Source organism: Tursiops truncatus, chromosome 5, assembly GCF_011762595.2.
Source record: "Tursiops truncatus isolate mTurTru1 chromosome 5, mTurTru1.mat.Y, whole genome shotgun sequence".
Classification (NCBI taxonomy): Eukaryota; Metazoa; Chordata; class Mammalia; order Artiodactyla; family Delphinidae; genus Tursiops; species Tursiops truncatus.
In genome coordinates, this window is record NC_047038.1 from 30700408 (window position 1) to 30718233 (window position 17826).

Sequence of the window (17826 nt, forward strand, 5' to 3'; positions counted from 1 at the left end):
GACTTGAAGTCAGCATCATTTCAGGTGTGAAATGTTTCCTTGCTATATCCTGCTTTGCTCGTTGACAGTAGCTACAGCAGGTGGCTTACTATTAAAATCAGCATGATAAACCTCTTAGAAAATGACATCTCTTTTGTTACATATTTGTTCCCACCTTGTCTCACTCTGTGCTGGCTAGCCTTTTAAATACCTTTGCATACCAAGAATGGTATTTAAAAAGCATCCTAGATGACAGATCTTCAAACTTCTTACTTTTAAAACTATAACCAAAGCTAGTGGAATGTTTGGCTTTATCCACCAAGGGCATCATATGAAGCCCAGTAAATGAATGTGTGTACTTACGTAAAACTAGCTCCTTGTCTAACGTCCAAATATATATGTGATGGGATACTAAAATAATAGTGAATTATTAAAGTTCTTATATTTGGCATTTATAGGCTTTTAATTTATTTCTAACAAATTTAGAAATAGTTCATCTGTAACAATTAACCAGGATATTGACTCTTCATTCAGAATGTTTTGTAGCTCAAATTTTTCTAAGTTAAAAAAATATATATTTTTAGAAGAAGGATCTTTTCCTGAGATTTTTATCTTCAAATTATGGAAAGTTTCAGAGTGCATAAAATATGAAAGTTACAGAATTTTAGTTGGTGGGAACCTCAGAGATAGAGTCCAGATTTTCTCTTTACTTTTTAAATTAATTAACTAAAAGTGGATCCCAAACATGAATTTTAAGGAAGATGTTGTCACACTGACATAGCTGTTCTGCAGTGATGAAAATGGGCTTATGAATAATGGCATACAGTATGTTCTATCTAAATTAGTTCATTTCCAGGAGGATGTCTTTTTTTTTTTTTTTTTTTGCGGTACGCGGGCCTCTCACCGTTGTGACCTCTCCCGTTGTGGAGCACAGGCTCTGGACACGCAGGCTCAGCGGCCATGGCTCACGGGCCCAGCCGCTCTGCGGCATGTGGGATCTTCCCGGACCGGGGCACGAACCCTCATCCCCTGCATCGGCAGGCGGACTCCCAACCACTGCGCCACCAGGGAAGCCCTGAGGATGTCTTTTAAAATACTCCATGTTTTAAAAAGTTCAACTTATCAAAGTCATGTCACATCTGTTACAAAGATTTGTCTGTTGCTGATCTACAGCTAACTAATTTTCCAGAAATGACACTTCTCATAGTTTATTGTGTTCTTATTATTATGGCACAAAACAACATCAAATGTGTTTCCTGAGTGACGCTTAAGATGAAGTAGCCATGTGCATTCTGTTTTTGCACATGGAGGTTTCAGTTTCTTAAGAGGAATAAGAACTTTTAGGTAAAGATATCTTTCAGGTTTCAATCAGCCATAAACTTTTACGTTTTTGTTTTTTAAATATTTGTGTGGTTAAGAAATAGAATAACACCATGAAGGCAATCTATTTCCTACTTTTAAATAATATTGTCTTCTAATGACTTGAATTAAACCTCAAAACTTTGTTAATCTTTAATTACTTGTGTTTTTATTTTAATTTAAATTAAAATAGAGTTAAGAGAAAGTTTGAGAATCTGCTTAGTATCAAGTTGAATTATTGGCATTATTTATAAACTTTTTTTTTTGCTTTTTTGGATTCAGATCTTATTTAGACAAGATTAATGTTTATGCAAGTGAAAGAATAAAAACTTATTATGGAATGACATGAGACGGAATGAGATGTATGTTTGTTATAAAGGATATTGCTGCAAAAACAAATTCGTTTTCTTCCCTACAAAAGTTAGAAGAAAACATGATTCTACCCCATTGTTAAATGGGTTTGATATTTCTCATGATTCTTTATTACTGTGGGCTCTTCATGAAAGGGAGATGTTGAAAAGAATTTAGAACCCTGGGAAATGTCTACACCAGGAAATAGGCAGGTGAAAACTGTATTCTCTAGGATCACAAAGCAAAGAGGTTTCAAACGTATTGTTTCCTTCAAAAATTTGAAAATGAATCATGGTTTGGTTGAACTGCTTGAGCTCTCTCTTCTGATTGGGACTGCCTTTAACTGTGCCTGCCTTCAGTCACAACATGACTGTACAAATAAGGGGGGCAGATTCCGTTGTAGTACAGATCGTGCATGTGGGAATAGACCCAGGAGCTAAAGGAACCCCAAACTGCACTGCACCTGCCCTCTAACATCAGAGAAAAATCCTCCCTTTGGCTTAATGGCAGAACCAGGTCCCTCGACTTCCTTTGTGAATAAGGACAGTGCTGCCTAACTCTCATGTCCTAGTTCATGCTTCATATACCTATACTGTGCATGTGCGTGTGTGTTTGTGTGAACTAAAACTTCTCCCTGAGCTCTCCTTTCAGTGAGAAAACAATACATGGCTAGGGTTTGCAGTTTGTCAAAAGCTTTGAAGAGATGGTTTTAGCAGACTTTATTTCTGCAGGTTTGTACCGCCTCTCTACCCCTTTAGGAAGGACCTGGTGGGTTAGCCTAATTTACTTCATTCACACCAATTATTAATGCAAGCGTCTACCTGGGCCTACTTCCTTTCATTTATACAATTTCAAGGATGGCCAGTCAGCATGATCCAGGGAGGACATAGAACCATTCATGCATGGGAACTCGTGCTTTATTCTCTCCCCAGTAGGCTCCTAGCATGCTGCGGCTACAGCCCATGGAACACCATCTTCTACCTGTCAGCAGTTATTTAGAATCATTCAGAAAGAACCTGCTAAGCCTCATCAATGGAGGTAATTTAGCCAGTGGCTCTAAAAATGCTGTTACATTCCCTGGCTCAACTGAGAACATTCATATTATAGAAGAGCTGAATGTATTCAGTATACGCTTGGTAACATTACAGTCTCTAATTTCGTCCCAGCATCACTAACTGTATAACGTTATCTGTTAAATTAAGGTAGTTTATTTTTCAATACAATCATTTTTATCACAGTGAGAAGAGAGAATTTTAACTAGTTTGCACAATTTAAGCCTTTGTCAGAAGGTCTTCCAGTTGCTTGGGAAGATAAAGCCCAATAAAATGTGGGAATCTGAAAATGTATGAATTTCTCTGTGTCACTTGTGACTGTGAGTTCCCCCGTTGAAGGGTCCATGCCTTATTTTTCCTTGTTCCTCTGTCACCACCACAGTGCCTGGCATTTAGTAGGTTGATTGAATAAAAATTCATATAAAGAAGAACTTTTAAAAATCAAATATTTAGTATATGCCTGCCACTGTCCAAGATGCAGTATAGCATAATAGTTAAAAAAGTATAGGCTCTGGAATCTGACAGACCTGAATTCATATCTCAGTATTTCCCCTTACTAGCTGTGTGATCTTGGGCAAGTCACTCACCCTCTCTGTCTCAGTTTCCACAACTGTATAATGGGGCTGATAATGGTACCTAGTGATGTCTGCAAAACAAAAGGCACAGGGCCTGGCTTATTGTATCAGCACCATAAGTGTTAGCTGTTCAAGGAGCATACCATTTAATAGGAGAGGTAAGATACCAATAGCCATAATTTAAGGCAGAATATAATGTCATAAAAGAATTAAGAAAATGATCTGTGGCTATTCAGAAGAAATAAAGTTCCTATCTGCTGTGGGAAAGCAGGCAGATCTTTTTTTTTTTTGCGGTACGCGGGCCTCTCACTGGTGTGGCCTCTCCTGTTGCGGAGCACAGGCTCTGGACATGCAGGCTCAGCGGCCAGGGCTCACGGGCCCAGCTGCTCCGTGGCACGTGGGATCCTCCCAGACCGGGGCACGAACCCGTGTCCCCTGCATCGGCAGGCGGACTCTCAACCACTGCGCCACCAGGGAAGCCCTCAGGCAGATCTTTGAAAGAGATGAAAGCCCTAAAGCCTGGATGGGATTTTGACAAGTGGAATGGGCGGGAGGGCACGCAGGCTGGGTGGATAGCAGGAACAAGGTGTTTGAGGGGCCAGGAGCCTGGAGCAATCGGGGGCCATGGGTCTCTCCAGAGGCTGAGCTGAGAGCTTTGACTGCCAGGTCTAACTAAGCCTTGATTTGGTCAGAATGAGATGTCATTACCTTTGATGGAGCAGAAGTGAAGTTTTGAAGCTGGGTCAGTTCCTGCTGGGACTGCCTGAGTCCTCCAAGTGCCATATTTCTCCCTCTGACATTTCAGCAGCACTTTGTTTACGTAGCCACTGTAACCCTTAAAGTTTTGTGACTTGCTTGGTAAAGTTTCTTTGGCCTTGTTACAGAAAATGTAGGAATGGGTGAGTCATGGAAATTCTATGGTAGCTCATCATGAACAATGTCTAGAAACAAGAATTATAGGTTAATTCAGTCTTTTAAGCAACATATTTTGCATAATTTCTCTATACTTCCAAAGATTTTTGAGTCCTTATTGAATAAATATAGATAATATTATCTTTATTATTGTTGGAGTGTATGTTATTGAAATTGTATTCCTGCAATTAAGCCTAAAGAGATAGGAACATAGCTAAAATAAATTAAAAGTATGGCTTAAAAAATTATTAAAACATCACTGGTTAAAAACTATAATAAAAGATAACACCAGACATTCTACTAATTGAACTTATTAAAGATAACCTACTGGGTATATCACAAACATAATATGGAATTCATCTGACACAAAAAAATGGAAAACACTCTTCCACAGACCTCCTATATCCCCACTTGCCTCCTTAACAGATTAGGTGTCTCATTCCATCATTATACTCATGCTCTTGTATATATACACCTGTAACTCCTCTCCCTCTGTCCTGGCCTGGGGAGACCTCAAACCTACTTAAATCCAACTCACCCTCTGCTCTGCACCTGCATCCACATAGCTGAATACAGATGGAGAAAAACAACTCTGCTAACTGGTCTCATTTTCAGCTCACAACCACTAATCTCAAGAGGATGTGTGGTGCTGTCCATGTCTGTAATCCAGTCCCTCTCTAACTTTCTTAGCTATTTCAAACATTTTTCTTGCTCCTGAATCCTCCAGCATCTCCTTCCCATTTAACTTTGTTGAAAGTATTGTTTGTTATTTCTCTGAGAAAATAGAAACCATCAGAATATAATTCTATACACTCCCACCACCAAATCTGATAATTTACTTAGATCTGTACCCACCTTTCCTCCTGCCACAAGGGACGAACTGTCCCTGACCATTAATCTCTACCACTCTGCTGAAACGTTCTTGTTAGGGTCACTGATTACATTCACCATGACAAATTCAGGGATCAGGGTTCCTTTTAAATTTTACTGGACCATATTCAGCACAGCCGATTGCCCCCTGCTTGTTGAAACCCTTTTCTTGCCTATCTCCTTGCTGGGTATCACTCTTTCAAGGTACTCCTCCTACCTCTCTCCTTCTCAGCCTTGCGAGTTCTTTTACTTCTTCATGGTCTCTAAATGTCGCGCTGGAAGGTTCGGTCCTTGAACCTTTTTTCCTCCTTATTTACATTCACTTGTTGCTAGGTGATTGCATATAATCGCATGGTTTTAAATATTATCTATATGTCAAAGGCTCCCAGATTTATATCTCCAAGCTGGACTTCTCCTACGAACTCTAGACTTGTATATCCAAGCATCTACTCAACATGCCCACATGGCTCTTTCACTCATCTCCCAAACATGTCCAAAACCAAATTCTCCAAAGCCGCTCCTGTTAGCCTTCAGCACAGCAGTAAATGACCTCTCCTTCCTTTAGTTGCTCCAGTCAAATCTTGGAGTCACTCCTGACTCCTTTTTTCTCACACCCGGCGTTCAGTCTATCTTCAAATCTGACACCACTTTCTTCACGATATATGCAGGATCTAACGATTTTGTCCTCTGCCGCTACTATCCTGGCCCATCCCATCATTTACATTTTACTTGGATTATTACAAAGCCTCTTAACTTCCCTCCATACTTACACTCTTGCCTTCTTACACTCTTTCCCCCACAGTGAACACTATCCTTTTCAAATATAATTCAGATTATGTCACTTCTCTGTACAAAAGCTCCTCTCGAAGGCTTTCTATCTCACCCCAATTAAAAGCCAAGTTCTCATCATGACTTACAAAGTTCCACATGACCTGGATCTTCCACCTCTATGACTGCACACCTTGCCCCGTTCCCATCGCTCCCTCCACTCCAGACCCACTGTCAGTGACTGGAAGACTCTATCTCCTTATAGGGCATTCCTCTTGCTATTCCTTTTCCCTCTTTTCCTCTGTTCCTTCCATGACCACCCTATAAAATGGTACCCTCCTACTCTACTCTCCTTATCTTCATATATTTTTCTTCTTAGCCATTATGGCCACCTGCAGCATTATTTATAAACATTCTCTTACAGTCTGTTTCCCCGCACAAGCAGGTGGGACTTTGTTGGCAGGGACTCTCTTTTGTTTATTACATTTACCATATTCCTAGTACTTGAAGAATGGCTGGCACACTGGAGTGGCTTAACAAATATTGATTGAATGAATAAATAAATAATCAACCTTATTTTTCCCACCTCCAGCCCACACTCAGAAGACTTCTACTTGAGAGTGTCTTGAGGTTTAGGGCTAGGAATACTTCCATTTTCTGCCCCTGTACATCCAAATGAATCTGCATCTGTCTTCACTTTCTTTCTCCTCTTCTTAGACAAAAGGATACCCTTTCTCCTCACCCTGATTCTCTGACACCACTTCTTTTTGTGTTCCCTTGTATATTGATTTTGCTCTACAAGCCATTTCTTTCCTCTCAGCTAATAGTTTTCTGTCAGTTTGCAAACATTTTCAAATCCTTCCCACCTACTGTGAAAACAAATAAACAAAAAACTTTTCTCCAACTCTATATCCCTTTTAGCTACTATCCTGTTTCTGTTCTTCCCTTTATACACAGATACTCAAAAGAACTGTCTACTGAGATTGGCAAAGAGTTGGTACACATGCTTTCCAATTTTTGCCTTCTGTAGACATTGCTGATTAATCCCAGTGCCATTTCCCAAACTCTATAACCCAACCTCAGAATCTTCTTTTAACACATTATTCCAGGTGGCCATTCGCAACCAGAGTTGCCACTTGGTATGACACCTGCTTGCCACCTCTGGAGCTTATTCTTGTCTTAATTTTCTCACCTCCCTGTTCAAACAATTATAATAAATATTCTGACTTCCTAATGGTTAAATGCAATAGACTCTTTCCAATCCTCATTTTAATTTCTCTTTTTGAAATTCTCTCCAGTATTGGCTTTATAAACTTGTGTTTGTTGTTATTGTTTTTAATTCTTTTCCTCCTCAGTGTCCTTTGGAGATGCTCTTCGTCTCTTTCCCCTAAAATGTTTATCTTTGTCTACCCAGGGATTCTTGACCTGGGATGAAGGATTTGCTAGAGAATCCATGGATGGACTTAAGGGGTTTGTTGTGTGTATACAAAATTAAGTTTTTCTGGTATGGATATTTCTAGCTAGAGCAGCTATAGCTCTTATCCAATTCAAAAGAGGATTAAGGATGACTGCTACCTGTTCCTCTGGGTAATCTTTCCCAAGCTCATGGCTTCAGCCGCCAGCATGATACAAGTGAGAGCACGAAAGGGTTCAAGTCAGAAAAACCCATGTCCATATTCCAGTTTCCCCTTTTTGAAGCTGTGTGACTGGGAATATTACCCAACCTCTCTGAAACTTGGTTTGTTCAACTATAAAATGATGGAAATGAGCCCTAATTTGTAGAGTTATTGTAACCGAGATGTCATTTGTAAAGCCCCTGGTGTCTTGTGGTAGTCAGTAAGTGATAGCTTCATGAGGCAGTCCTAAACACCTTGGTCTCTAAAGCACACAAGCTTCTCAGCTTGCAGAGCCGCTCTGCCCCAATTTCGTGGTAGGTTTCCATTTTTAGGGTTCTGTTTCACTGGAGCAATAAGCATTATGCAACTCACACGTTATCAACTTGCTCTGCTTTTATTAATGCATTTATTAACACAAACATCTAAGACAGCCGCAGAGAGCACTAAATCCATTTTTTTTTTTGCGCAAAATTTAGAAAATTGAAATTGGGCACTTATATAAATTTTAATCAGACTGAGAGATATTTATAAATTGGCTTCCAGTATTTATCTGGTGCAATCAAAATAACACACTTTCAAAGATGTTAATAAACATGGCAGAAAACAAATTATTCATTATATACAATTTAAGAAAAATTGGTTGGGCAATAAAAATGGATTTTGCATTCTTTAAAATATGTGTGTTTTCAAAACAGTGGAAGCTGAGCAGGTGTCTCTACTCATGTGTATTCCATGTATTTATTGTATCCTATTAAACATGTTTTTAAACTTATTTATTTACACCTTCCTGATTCCATGCCACTTGGTGAAAAGGCTTGGAGATGTAGTATGTTTTAGAAGTTTGATACACATTTATATCCAAAAGCATAAGTCCTTTAAATCAGGGTCCCCCGGATCGGTACCGGTCCGTGGCCTGTTAGGAACCAGGCTGCACAGCAGGAGGTGAGCGGCGGGAGAGCGAGAGAAGCTTCATCTGTATTTACAGCCGCTCCCCATCGCTCGCATTACTGCCTGAGCTCCGCCTCCTGTCAGATCAGTGGTGGTATTAGATTCTCTTAGGAGTGCGAACCCTACTGATTAACTGTGCATGTGAGGGATCTAGGTTGCACGCTCCTTATGAGAATCTAATGCCTGATGATCTGAGGTGGAGCTGAGGCGGTGATGGTAGCGCTGGGGAGTGGCTGCAAATACAGATTATCATTAGCAGAGAGGTTTGACTGCAAAGAAACCATAATAAATCAATTGCTTGCAGACTTATGTCAGAACCCTATCAGTGAGTGACAAGTGAAAACAAGCTCAAGGCTCCCACTGATTCTGCATTATGGTGAGTTGTATAATTACTTCATTATATATTACAATGTAATAATAATAGAAATAAAGTGCACAATAAATGTAAGGCACTTGAGTCATCCCAAACCCATCCCCCCACCCCGGTCTGTGGAAAAATTGTCTTCCACGAAACCAGTCCCTGGTGCCAAAAAGGTTGGGGACCACTGCTTTAAATGGCTTTATAAAATAATACAGCTAAATCCCAAAACCCAAATATTTTGCCCTGCAAAATTGCAAAGATTCCCAGCAAACTCAATTGAGCAGGGATCCCCAGTGTACATGGGGGATGCTTGACTCTACAACTATAGGTGGTGCTTGACTCTAAAACTCTCCTGCCCCTGTCTCTACCCCAACCCTACTCCTAGAAATGATGTGGGGCATACACAGAAGGTGAATTTAAAAACCTTACTTATTGAATTTTAAAGAACAGTTTAAGAATTTTTCAGATTCTTCCAAGTAACTAAAAACACCCTGAATTGGGAGAAAGTTTGAAAATGGAATTCAAAATCACTGACCTAGATCTTTGAGTGAATGAATCTAGTATGGAAAAAATTTGACTTAAGGTTCTGTTTAAAAGTTTTCTGCAGTGGATTAGGTATCGTGCTAATAAATATTTTTATAATCAAGACATGAGGCTAGTAAAATTTTGTGAAGTCTAGAAAACTCTAAAGATAGAAATAATTACTCATAATTCCACCACCCAGAGATAACCACTATTTTCATATATTTTTTATCTCTTCCTCCCTCTCTCCCTTTCTGTTTCCTTTCTCCCTTCCTTCCTTCCCTCTCTTTCTTCCTTCTTTCTTTCTCTTTCTCTCTTCATATACATAGATTTACAAATATATGTCTGAATAAATACATATGTGTACACATGTAGAATTATATCCTAGAAAATATATATAATCTGTATTTTATATACTACAATATCAATAAATAAAATGTATGAAGTTTATAATTGGAATAACAGTGCATTACCCATGTTGTATCATAAGGAATAATCATAATAGTCAAATATTTATATAGAAATATGTAAACACTCTTTATAATACCAAAAATCAACCTCAGTGGAATATTAGGCATCCAGTACAATTTAATATTGTAAATTAATGCATAAATGGAGTCTTTATCTTTCGTATGCTCTGTATGTGAAATTTTTAATGACAAAAAATACACATGATAAAATTCTTTACTTTTCTTATGTTCCCATTATGAACATTTAATCATAAGAAAGCTAAAAATAGTATGGTGTTAGAAAATATAATAATGTTTTAAAATTATTGTGGGAAGGACTTAATTGGCTTAAATATGAGTAAATCTTTAAATAAGTCATGTTATTTATTTACAAAAGGCAAATATCATGGAAGAAATCTTCCAAGTTTTGAATGAATTTTTGTTTTCTTTACATTGAACCCCACAAAACCATCTCCACGTTTGCTCTTGCTCTCTTTCTCTTTCAAATTAAAAAAAAGACATCCACCAGGCTTGCAACTATAGCTATTTATTTTCCTCTTGAGTAGAATATGACTTTTCCTTCCCAGAATTAAAACCGCCAAGGATTAAGTATTTCTCGAAAGAAAACTTAAATTGAAATAGTCTAAGTCATATTATGTGACCGTGGCTAAGGTCACATAATTCTTATTATATTAATAATAAGAATTATTAATATCTATCCTGTAGGGTAACAACAGGCGATATAAATTATGAACGTTTGTCTCAGTCAAACGCGTAGGAGTCTTTGGAAGCATGAGCAGCTTATAGACGTTGGGAGATTATGCAGTCTTTGCAAAGCCATTTTTTTTTTTTTTTTTTTTTTTTTTTGCGGTACGCTGGCCTCTCACTGTTGTGGCCACTCCCGTTGCGGAGCACAGGCTCCGGACGCGCAGGCTCAGCGGCCATTCACCGGCCCAGCCGCTCCGCGGCATGTGGGATCTTCCCGTACCGGGGCACGAATCCGTGTCCCCTGCATCGGCAGGCAGACTCTCAACCACTGCGCCACCAGGGTAGCCCCTGCAAAGCCATTTTTTAATTAACACACATTAAACTGTAATGCTTTATTTCTTCAATTGCTTTCCTCTGTAGTTTAGCATTTGCATATTAATTTGTTTTTAAAATTAATAGACACTTCTTATCTAAATTTGCGTTAGTTGAATGACTTGTTGGTGTTGGTTTTATAGCCTACTTTAAATTGCCATGCTATAATTGTGGAGCATTTTATAATTTACAAAGTAATTTGATATAACATTCTCAGTTAGATGTGGAGGTTTAATCAAACTAGGGAGTGATTTTTCTTCAAGATAGCACTCTCATGCTTTTTGTTCTGAGGCACATATGTAGGTATCTAAATCCTCCTCTGATGCCTCTGCAGGCTTCTGCCTTAGTTCCATCTCTATTATCTGAAGAAGATTCCACTGAGGGAGGAGACTTCCTCTTTGACATAGAAGTGTTTATTCTGCAGTGAGCAGAAGCCAAGAGATTAAGAAGCTACATTTTGGAAATACAACCCTGTAATGTAAGGATGGTCAGCTTTCTAATGGTTCTCTAAAAATATTGTAAATCATTTTTGGATCAGTCAAAATATTCTCACCTTTCAGTAATTCAGTGATTGTTTCTGAAGCACCTTATAACTTGGGCACTGGGGTATTGGGAATTAAATGTGAAGCGAGGGTGAGCAAAATTCCTGCTTCCTGGCTGCAAGTGTAGAGTACATCTGTTCTATTTACTGGCACAGACTTTAGGTCAAACTGCGACTCTTGAAAGGTTAAGTGATCCCATTGAGATGGTTCCATGGTAGGATTCCTGTTGGTCCTCAGAACCGCTGCCACCAGAATAATCCCGTTGCCACTCAAAGTTCCTGTGATGTCATTCTAAAGCTTTACCTGGGTGCTTACTTCAGGTGTTATTTTCTTCTGAAAAGAAAAATAAGCTTGACATCTGAATATGTGAATTTGAGAATTTCAAGAGATAATAAAGTTATGGTAATCATTGTCAAATGATCTTTTTAGACAGGCAGGGTTCCAAAATGCAAAATCATAGACATTATTATTTTGAAGTATTTTTTCTTTCGATTCAAGACAATGAAATAAATCTGAATCTGAGGGTACTAAAAGCGGTAGTAAAGGTTGAGTTTCTTAACGGTGAGTTTCTAAGTTATTGAAGTGATTTCTTTCTAATTACCTTGAAGCAGAGGTAGCACCTTTTAGAGTTGCACGAACAATACTAATCAAGTTTCTGTAAGTGAAGGCAATTTTATTTAAAATGTATCACAGTAAAGTAAATGTATCACAGCCCTCAGTCACCAGGGAGTTGCTGAGATGCTCTTCTTGGGCTCTTGTCTACTCTCCCTCTATGCTCTGCTCTCCTGCGGGGGAAGCTAACACTTCTACACCCACTGAAACCACTCCTCCATCACTTCACTCATTTGGCCAGATGGCTCTACTACCATGACTACAAGACTCCAGCTGCTAGACTGTTTTCTTACAGGTATTCTGGGTGTCTCCTAGTGAATAGTTTGTTCTATCACATGCAGTGAGAAGACTTGGTGTAGGCAGTCCTGGAATCCAGTGTACGATTTGTAAGTCTTACATTGTGTAATCCACATTTTAGGGAGCGTTGCCAGATTTGCCATGTTGTATGCATCGTTTTTCTGCAAAGCCTCTCTACCAACCCACTTCCATCTCTCTTTTTCACGTTCTCCACCCTGCACATACACACATACATGTACACACACCAAACACACCTGAAATTCATATCACATGTTAAGGTAATCTGAGTTCCCTGGTGCTACACACTTTCCAACGCCTATGTAAAAGTCAACTTTTTAATCTCACTGTCATTTACTATTTGTTCTCACTATCATTAACATAAAATTCATAATACAATGTATATTTGTATGTAATAACATACAAATTTATACACACATTGCGCTAAAATCATTTGTTCAATGTAATGGCAGAAATGCCACTTTTTAAAGGCAGAGAGGAAAAGCCTATAATTTGTAAAACAACCATAGGAATAAAAAAATCTCAGCAACGATGCTAAAATATATTCCTTTGAAGAAATTCTTTCTGATTTTAGAGAATCCTGTTTTAGTTTTTACAAAAAAACCCAAAAAGCAAAAAATACCTAAGACACGTAATGTATTCTGAGGTTCTTAAAAAGATGCATGTTCACATTTCTGAGTTTGCATTAGTTTCAAAGTTTGGAAAGATCAGAAGCTTAAAGTATCCAGAGAGAGAGTGAGAATGCAAGTGCAAGTGAGCACACTATAATTTCATCCATTACATGGATCTGGGAAGATCCATATTTACATGGAGGTGAACAGCCCTGCACTTGTAGGTTCTCCATGTTTAGAGCTGATGTTAGAGCTGTCTGTTGCCCTCAAGAAGCTTTTTTTTTTTTTTTTAATTTATTGTTGGCTCATTGGGTCTTCGTTGCTGCACATGGGCTTTCTCTACTTGCGGTGAGCGGGGGCTACTCTTTGTTGCGGTGCGCGGGCTTCTCACTGCTGTAGCTTCTCTTGTTGCGGAGCGCGGACTCTAGGTGCACAGGCTCAGTAGTTGTGGCTCATGGGCTCTAGAGCGCAGGCTCAGTAGTTGTGGTGCACGGGCTTAGTTGCTCTGCAGCATGTGGGATCTTCCCGGACCAGGGCTTGAAACCTGTGTCCCCTTCATTGGCAGGCGGATTCTTAACCACTGCGCCACCAGGGAAGCCCCCTCAAGAAGCTTTGCTGGCCTGGTTTCTGTACAGGTGTCAGTTGAGTGGCTGGATGCCTGCTGGTCCTAGGTCTGCATCTGGAAGCAGAGATTCACACTGTGGCAGCCCGGGAGTGGCTGGGAAGTTTAGTATCCACTCACGCAAAGAGTGCCCTGGGACCACTGTTGATCTTAGCAAACCTGCATATAGCTGTGAGTTTAAACTTCCAGGGTGAAAGGCAAAATGGCCTGGTATGAACTTTGGAATCAGCTTTGGGTTTAAATTCTGGCTTTTCCAACTACAGGCTGTGTGATTTTTAGCTTATTTCTATGAGCTTCAGTTTCTTCATTTATAAAATGCAAGGCAGTCATAAGGAATAAACGGAGTAACATATCCAGAGTTGCCTGGGACTCAGTAAGGAGTGAATGAATGGTATTTTCTTTCTCCGTCTCCATCACTAAAGAGTCAGGAGTGGGGTGAGTAATATCCACAGTAACTTGGTGTAGCTCCCCTTCCTGGTTTGATCAGATAAAATCTAGCCAACCACATTTTCAGACAAAGCTCTTGGAAATCATCTGTTTTATCCCCAGTCAGTAACAAGGCAAGTACCTAGAGAAATTCCAAGCCTGGAGAGGGACTGAGAGAGAAAGAGAGTCTTCTCTGGGAGTTGGATTAGGTCCGTGCTTTTTTGTGTAATACCCAGTGGCATACAGCTGATAGAATGAGATTATGCATCATTTTTTTTTTAAGATTCCCTAACTTGGTGTGAACTTTTTCTTTCATCTCATCTTACACAAAACCCAACTGCAGATTTTAAGAAGGTGATATGTAATCAATACTTTTATTCACAGGTGATTTTCCTTTAGTGAAAAGCATTTGCAGTTATGCTGCTTGGAAATTTTTATCAGCTTAAGCAACAAAAAAGTAACATTCAAAGTAAATCCGATTGACCAGAGGTTACATAATCTATTGATTGTATGAGGAGTTATGATGCACTTTAATTGAGCCAAAGACCTCTCATATCTGCTTAAAAATGCCCTTAGGCTAGGTTATGCAGAGCAAAAGATAGATGTTTACTTTTTTTAATTGACGTAAAATATTATTGAAACAATGAGATATTTAAAGTGTCAGTGAATTCTAAAACTAAAATATCTGCCTCTTTTTTCTTCACTTTGTGCCATCTCTGAATATGCAGCTCATAAAAATAGTTTGTGCTAGAAGACCTTCCCTTTATGTAACCCACTCATTATTATAATGTGAAATGTATTTCACCTTTTGCCTTCTCTTTCTCTATTTTAATTCTAGAGCATGCTAAAACTCTTGAGTCATTTTGGAATTACACAAAATGACCATAATATCAAGATTTTAGATAAATAGCATAGAGTGAAAATATTAAGATATGACATAACTTTTTTAAAATCACAAATGAGATTTGTCAGTAGTTAGGTATTATCTTCAGAAATATTTTGAAAAGATATTCAGAACCAGTTTAAATTTTGGTACTGAAACTATTCACTTAAGAAACAATTTTCTAATTCTTTTTCTTTTTTTCTTCTTTTCAATTTCAGGGTCAGCCTGGTCCTGAGGTAAGTGAACTCTTTTTCTTCTAACAAATCAATTTCAATTAGGATTTTCCCAGCGTGGTGGAGGTTTTTCTGCAATTCTTTTCAAAGGATATAAAAAAGTTATGAACCAGTAATCATGACACCACACAGTAGACCAAATATTTCCCAGGAGTAAAGCTTCAGGGCCTCTTAAGGGTTGTATGAGCCACATCAGCTGTTGGACCAGATGGCAAGTTTAACAATGTACTATCATATAAAGCAAAACTCTTAACTGATCTGAGACAGTGCCACAGGACTTTCATGTAAGATAAAATGATTTCGTAGTAGATGTCGGGTATGAACTTGTTTGCGTGAAGTACTGATTAATCATTACTATTAATGTTGTAAATACAAACAGACTGATTATTTAGATTGTGATCCTACCAGCTACTTTTGATTCATTATAGACAGATATTGAATTCGTTCTACAGTTCAATATAAACTAACTGCTGAAGATATGGTTTATAATTAAATGTGAATGCACTCGACAGACAGTCTTTCGGCCCTAAATCATAATGAAGAAAATGAGGAAATATCAGGGAGGGGGGGAATGTGTAAAAAGATGAAAGTACAAAAGAAGGGAGTTGTCAGAAATGAAGAGTCAGTAAAAAACAACAATCTCACTTATTGCGCTCAGTAGGGATCTAGAGAGAAGGAAATGCCATTATTAATGTTTCACCTTTAACACTATAATACCTGTAAATAACATAGTTATTTATTGAGTTCCCTTTACGTCTCTTTCCCCTCGATATACTGAATGTTATTTCTGTCCTAGATTATTTCGTAAATAAATGATTTTCATGATATCTTTGTTAATCAATATCATAAATTGTCTATCGTGTGCTAATTCTCATACTAGACCATGATAATATTATTTATAGTTTTTATGAGCTCTGAATTTAAGGATGTCCAACGAAATAAACAAAAATGCCTTCAGGAGAACAGTCCTTTTCACACTACTCATGAGAAATATCTTGAAAAGTAATTAATTTATATTCACATCAGAGAATACTCTATTTATAATTTTCACTCTTATATTCTAAGTTATCTCAAGCTAATTATTGGAGGGAAAAAAACCCACAAAAGAAAGTTGTAGTTTATTCCCTAAATTTGAAACTGCTGCATGACAATGAGATGAAGACAACGTAAAAGGGGCTTTGCATGCTTTATTTTATTTAATGCTACAATAGCCCTGAAAGTATTATTATCCTAGATCTAGATCTAAGAGATATGTATTTTTAATCCCTTCTTATTTTGTATATATACATATCTATATATATCTGTGTGTGTGAACCTATAAGAATATATATATATATATATATATATATATATATAAAATATACTCATATATAAAACATATGAGGAACCTGGGAGAGACAGTGTAGAGCTTGCCTCAGAATCTCCCCACTGAGGGTAGGGAAATTGATGCATTTATGCACTGATCTCCCATCCTTCATTGGTAAGAGTTGTGCCTGGGTGTTAACTCCCTGGAACTTCTGGCCTGCCCCAGAAGGTACAGCACACTCCAGCTACTCGAGGATGCGGGAAGCAGTAGGAACATACGGGACCTTTATTCTAGCACCGTCTTGGAGGGAGGCAGTGGTGTGTGTTGGCACCTACATCTGCTACAACATCCAAGTGCAAGTGTCCTATAGACAAAACAGAATGGAAAACTCAGATATGGATATAAAGATGGAAAACTGGACAAAAAACAGCATTAAAAGCATATTAAGTAATGAGACTTTAAAGAGGATAACTGTAAAAGGAAGGACATGGTCATAATAAATCTTGACTACACAGCCACAGTGAATGAGCGGAAGAAAGATGATAAACCAGCACAGAAAGCCAAGAATGGTCAGAACCAGGAACACCTATGGATGGATCACTGTAGCTAAGATTTGAAAGTACATCATGGCACTTCAGAATACCTTCACAGCAAGCCTTTTTTTTTTTTTTTGCGATACGCGGGCCTCTCACTGTTGTGGCCTCTCCCATTGCGGAGCACAGCCTCCGGATGCGCAGGCTCAGCGGCCATGGCTCACGGGCCCAGCCGCTCCGCGGCATGTGGGATCTTCCCAGACCGGGGCACGAACCCGTGTCCCCTGCATCGGCGGGCGGACTCTCAACCACTGCGCCACCAGGGAAGCCCGCAAGTCTTATATTTACTGTGGCTCTTCAGAAAAATAGTCTACCTAACTGCCTATAATTGAAAATTTTGGAAATTTTGAAGGAGGATAGGACTGGCATTTTCAAAAGGTGATCTGCTCTGGTTTTCCTTCATTTTGGCTACAATTTTGCTTTTAGTGGACACTCAAGTCACATGATCATTTCTTCCAAAATGCCTTCCTTGTGTCACAGCAAAAGGAAGGCAATGGATTCAGGAAGGATAGGTATGAAGGGAAATGAGAAGACAAGAGATACCCTCACACTGTCTTTCTATGCCATGAAAAATAGGCAGAGTTTTGTTGTTATGTCCCCAAGGAAAAGTCTGACCTACCTCTTATCCCTACATCATTATAGTATTTTTCAGAAGAAACTTCCAATTTTAGATTTTAAACTAGAGAATTCTTAATGAAGTTCTCATTTAGTACCAGATGATTGGTTAACTTTGTTCTGCTTGTTATTCGTATGCAAATGTTTATGTCAATGAGTGTTGTCTTGCATAGGTTGAACATCACCACCTCATCTTATTCACATTGTTATATGATGCAAAACTCTT

The 17826-nt window shown here is 38.6% G+C and overlaps 1 protein-coding gene across 1 annotated transcript in view; it reads left to right on the plus strand.

Moving 5' to 3' along the window:
* COL25A1 (collagen type XXV alpha 1 chain) overlaps positions 1–17826 on the plus strand; it is a 465859-nt gene that overhangs the window by 270062 nt on the left and 177971 nt on the right. Inside the window, exon 5 of the mRNA XM_073804997.1 lies at positions 15072–15089. Within this exon, the coding sequence (XP_073661098.1) occupies positions 15072–15089 (18 nt within the window). The remainder of the gene's footprint in view (positions 1–15071; positions 15090–17826) is intronic.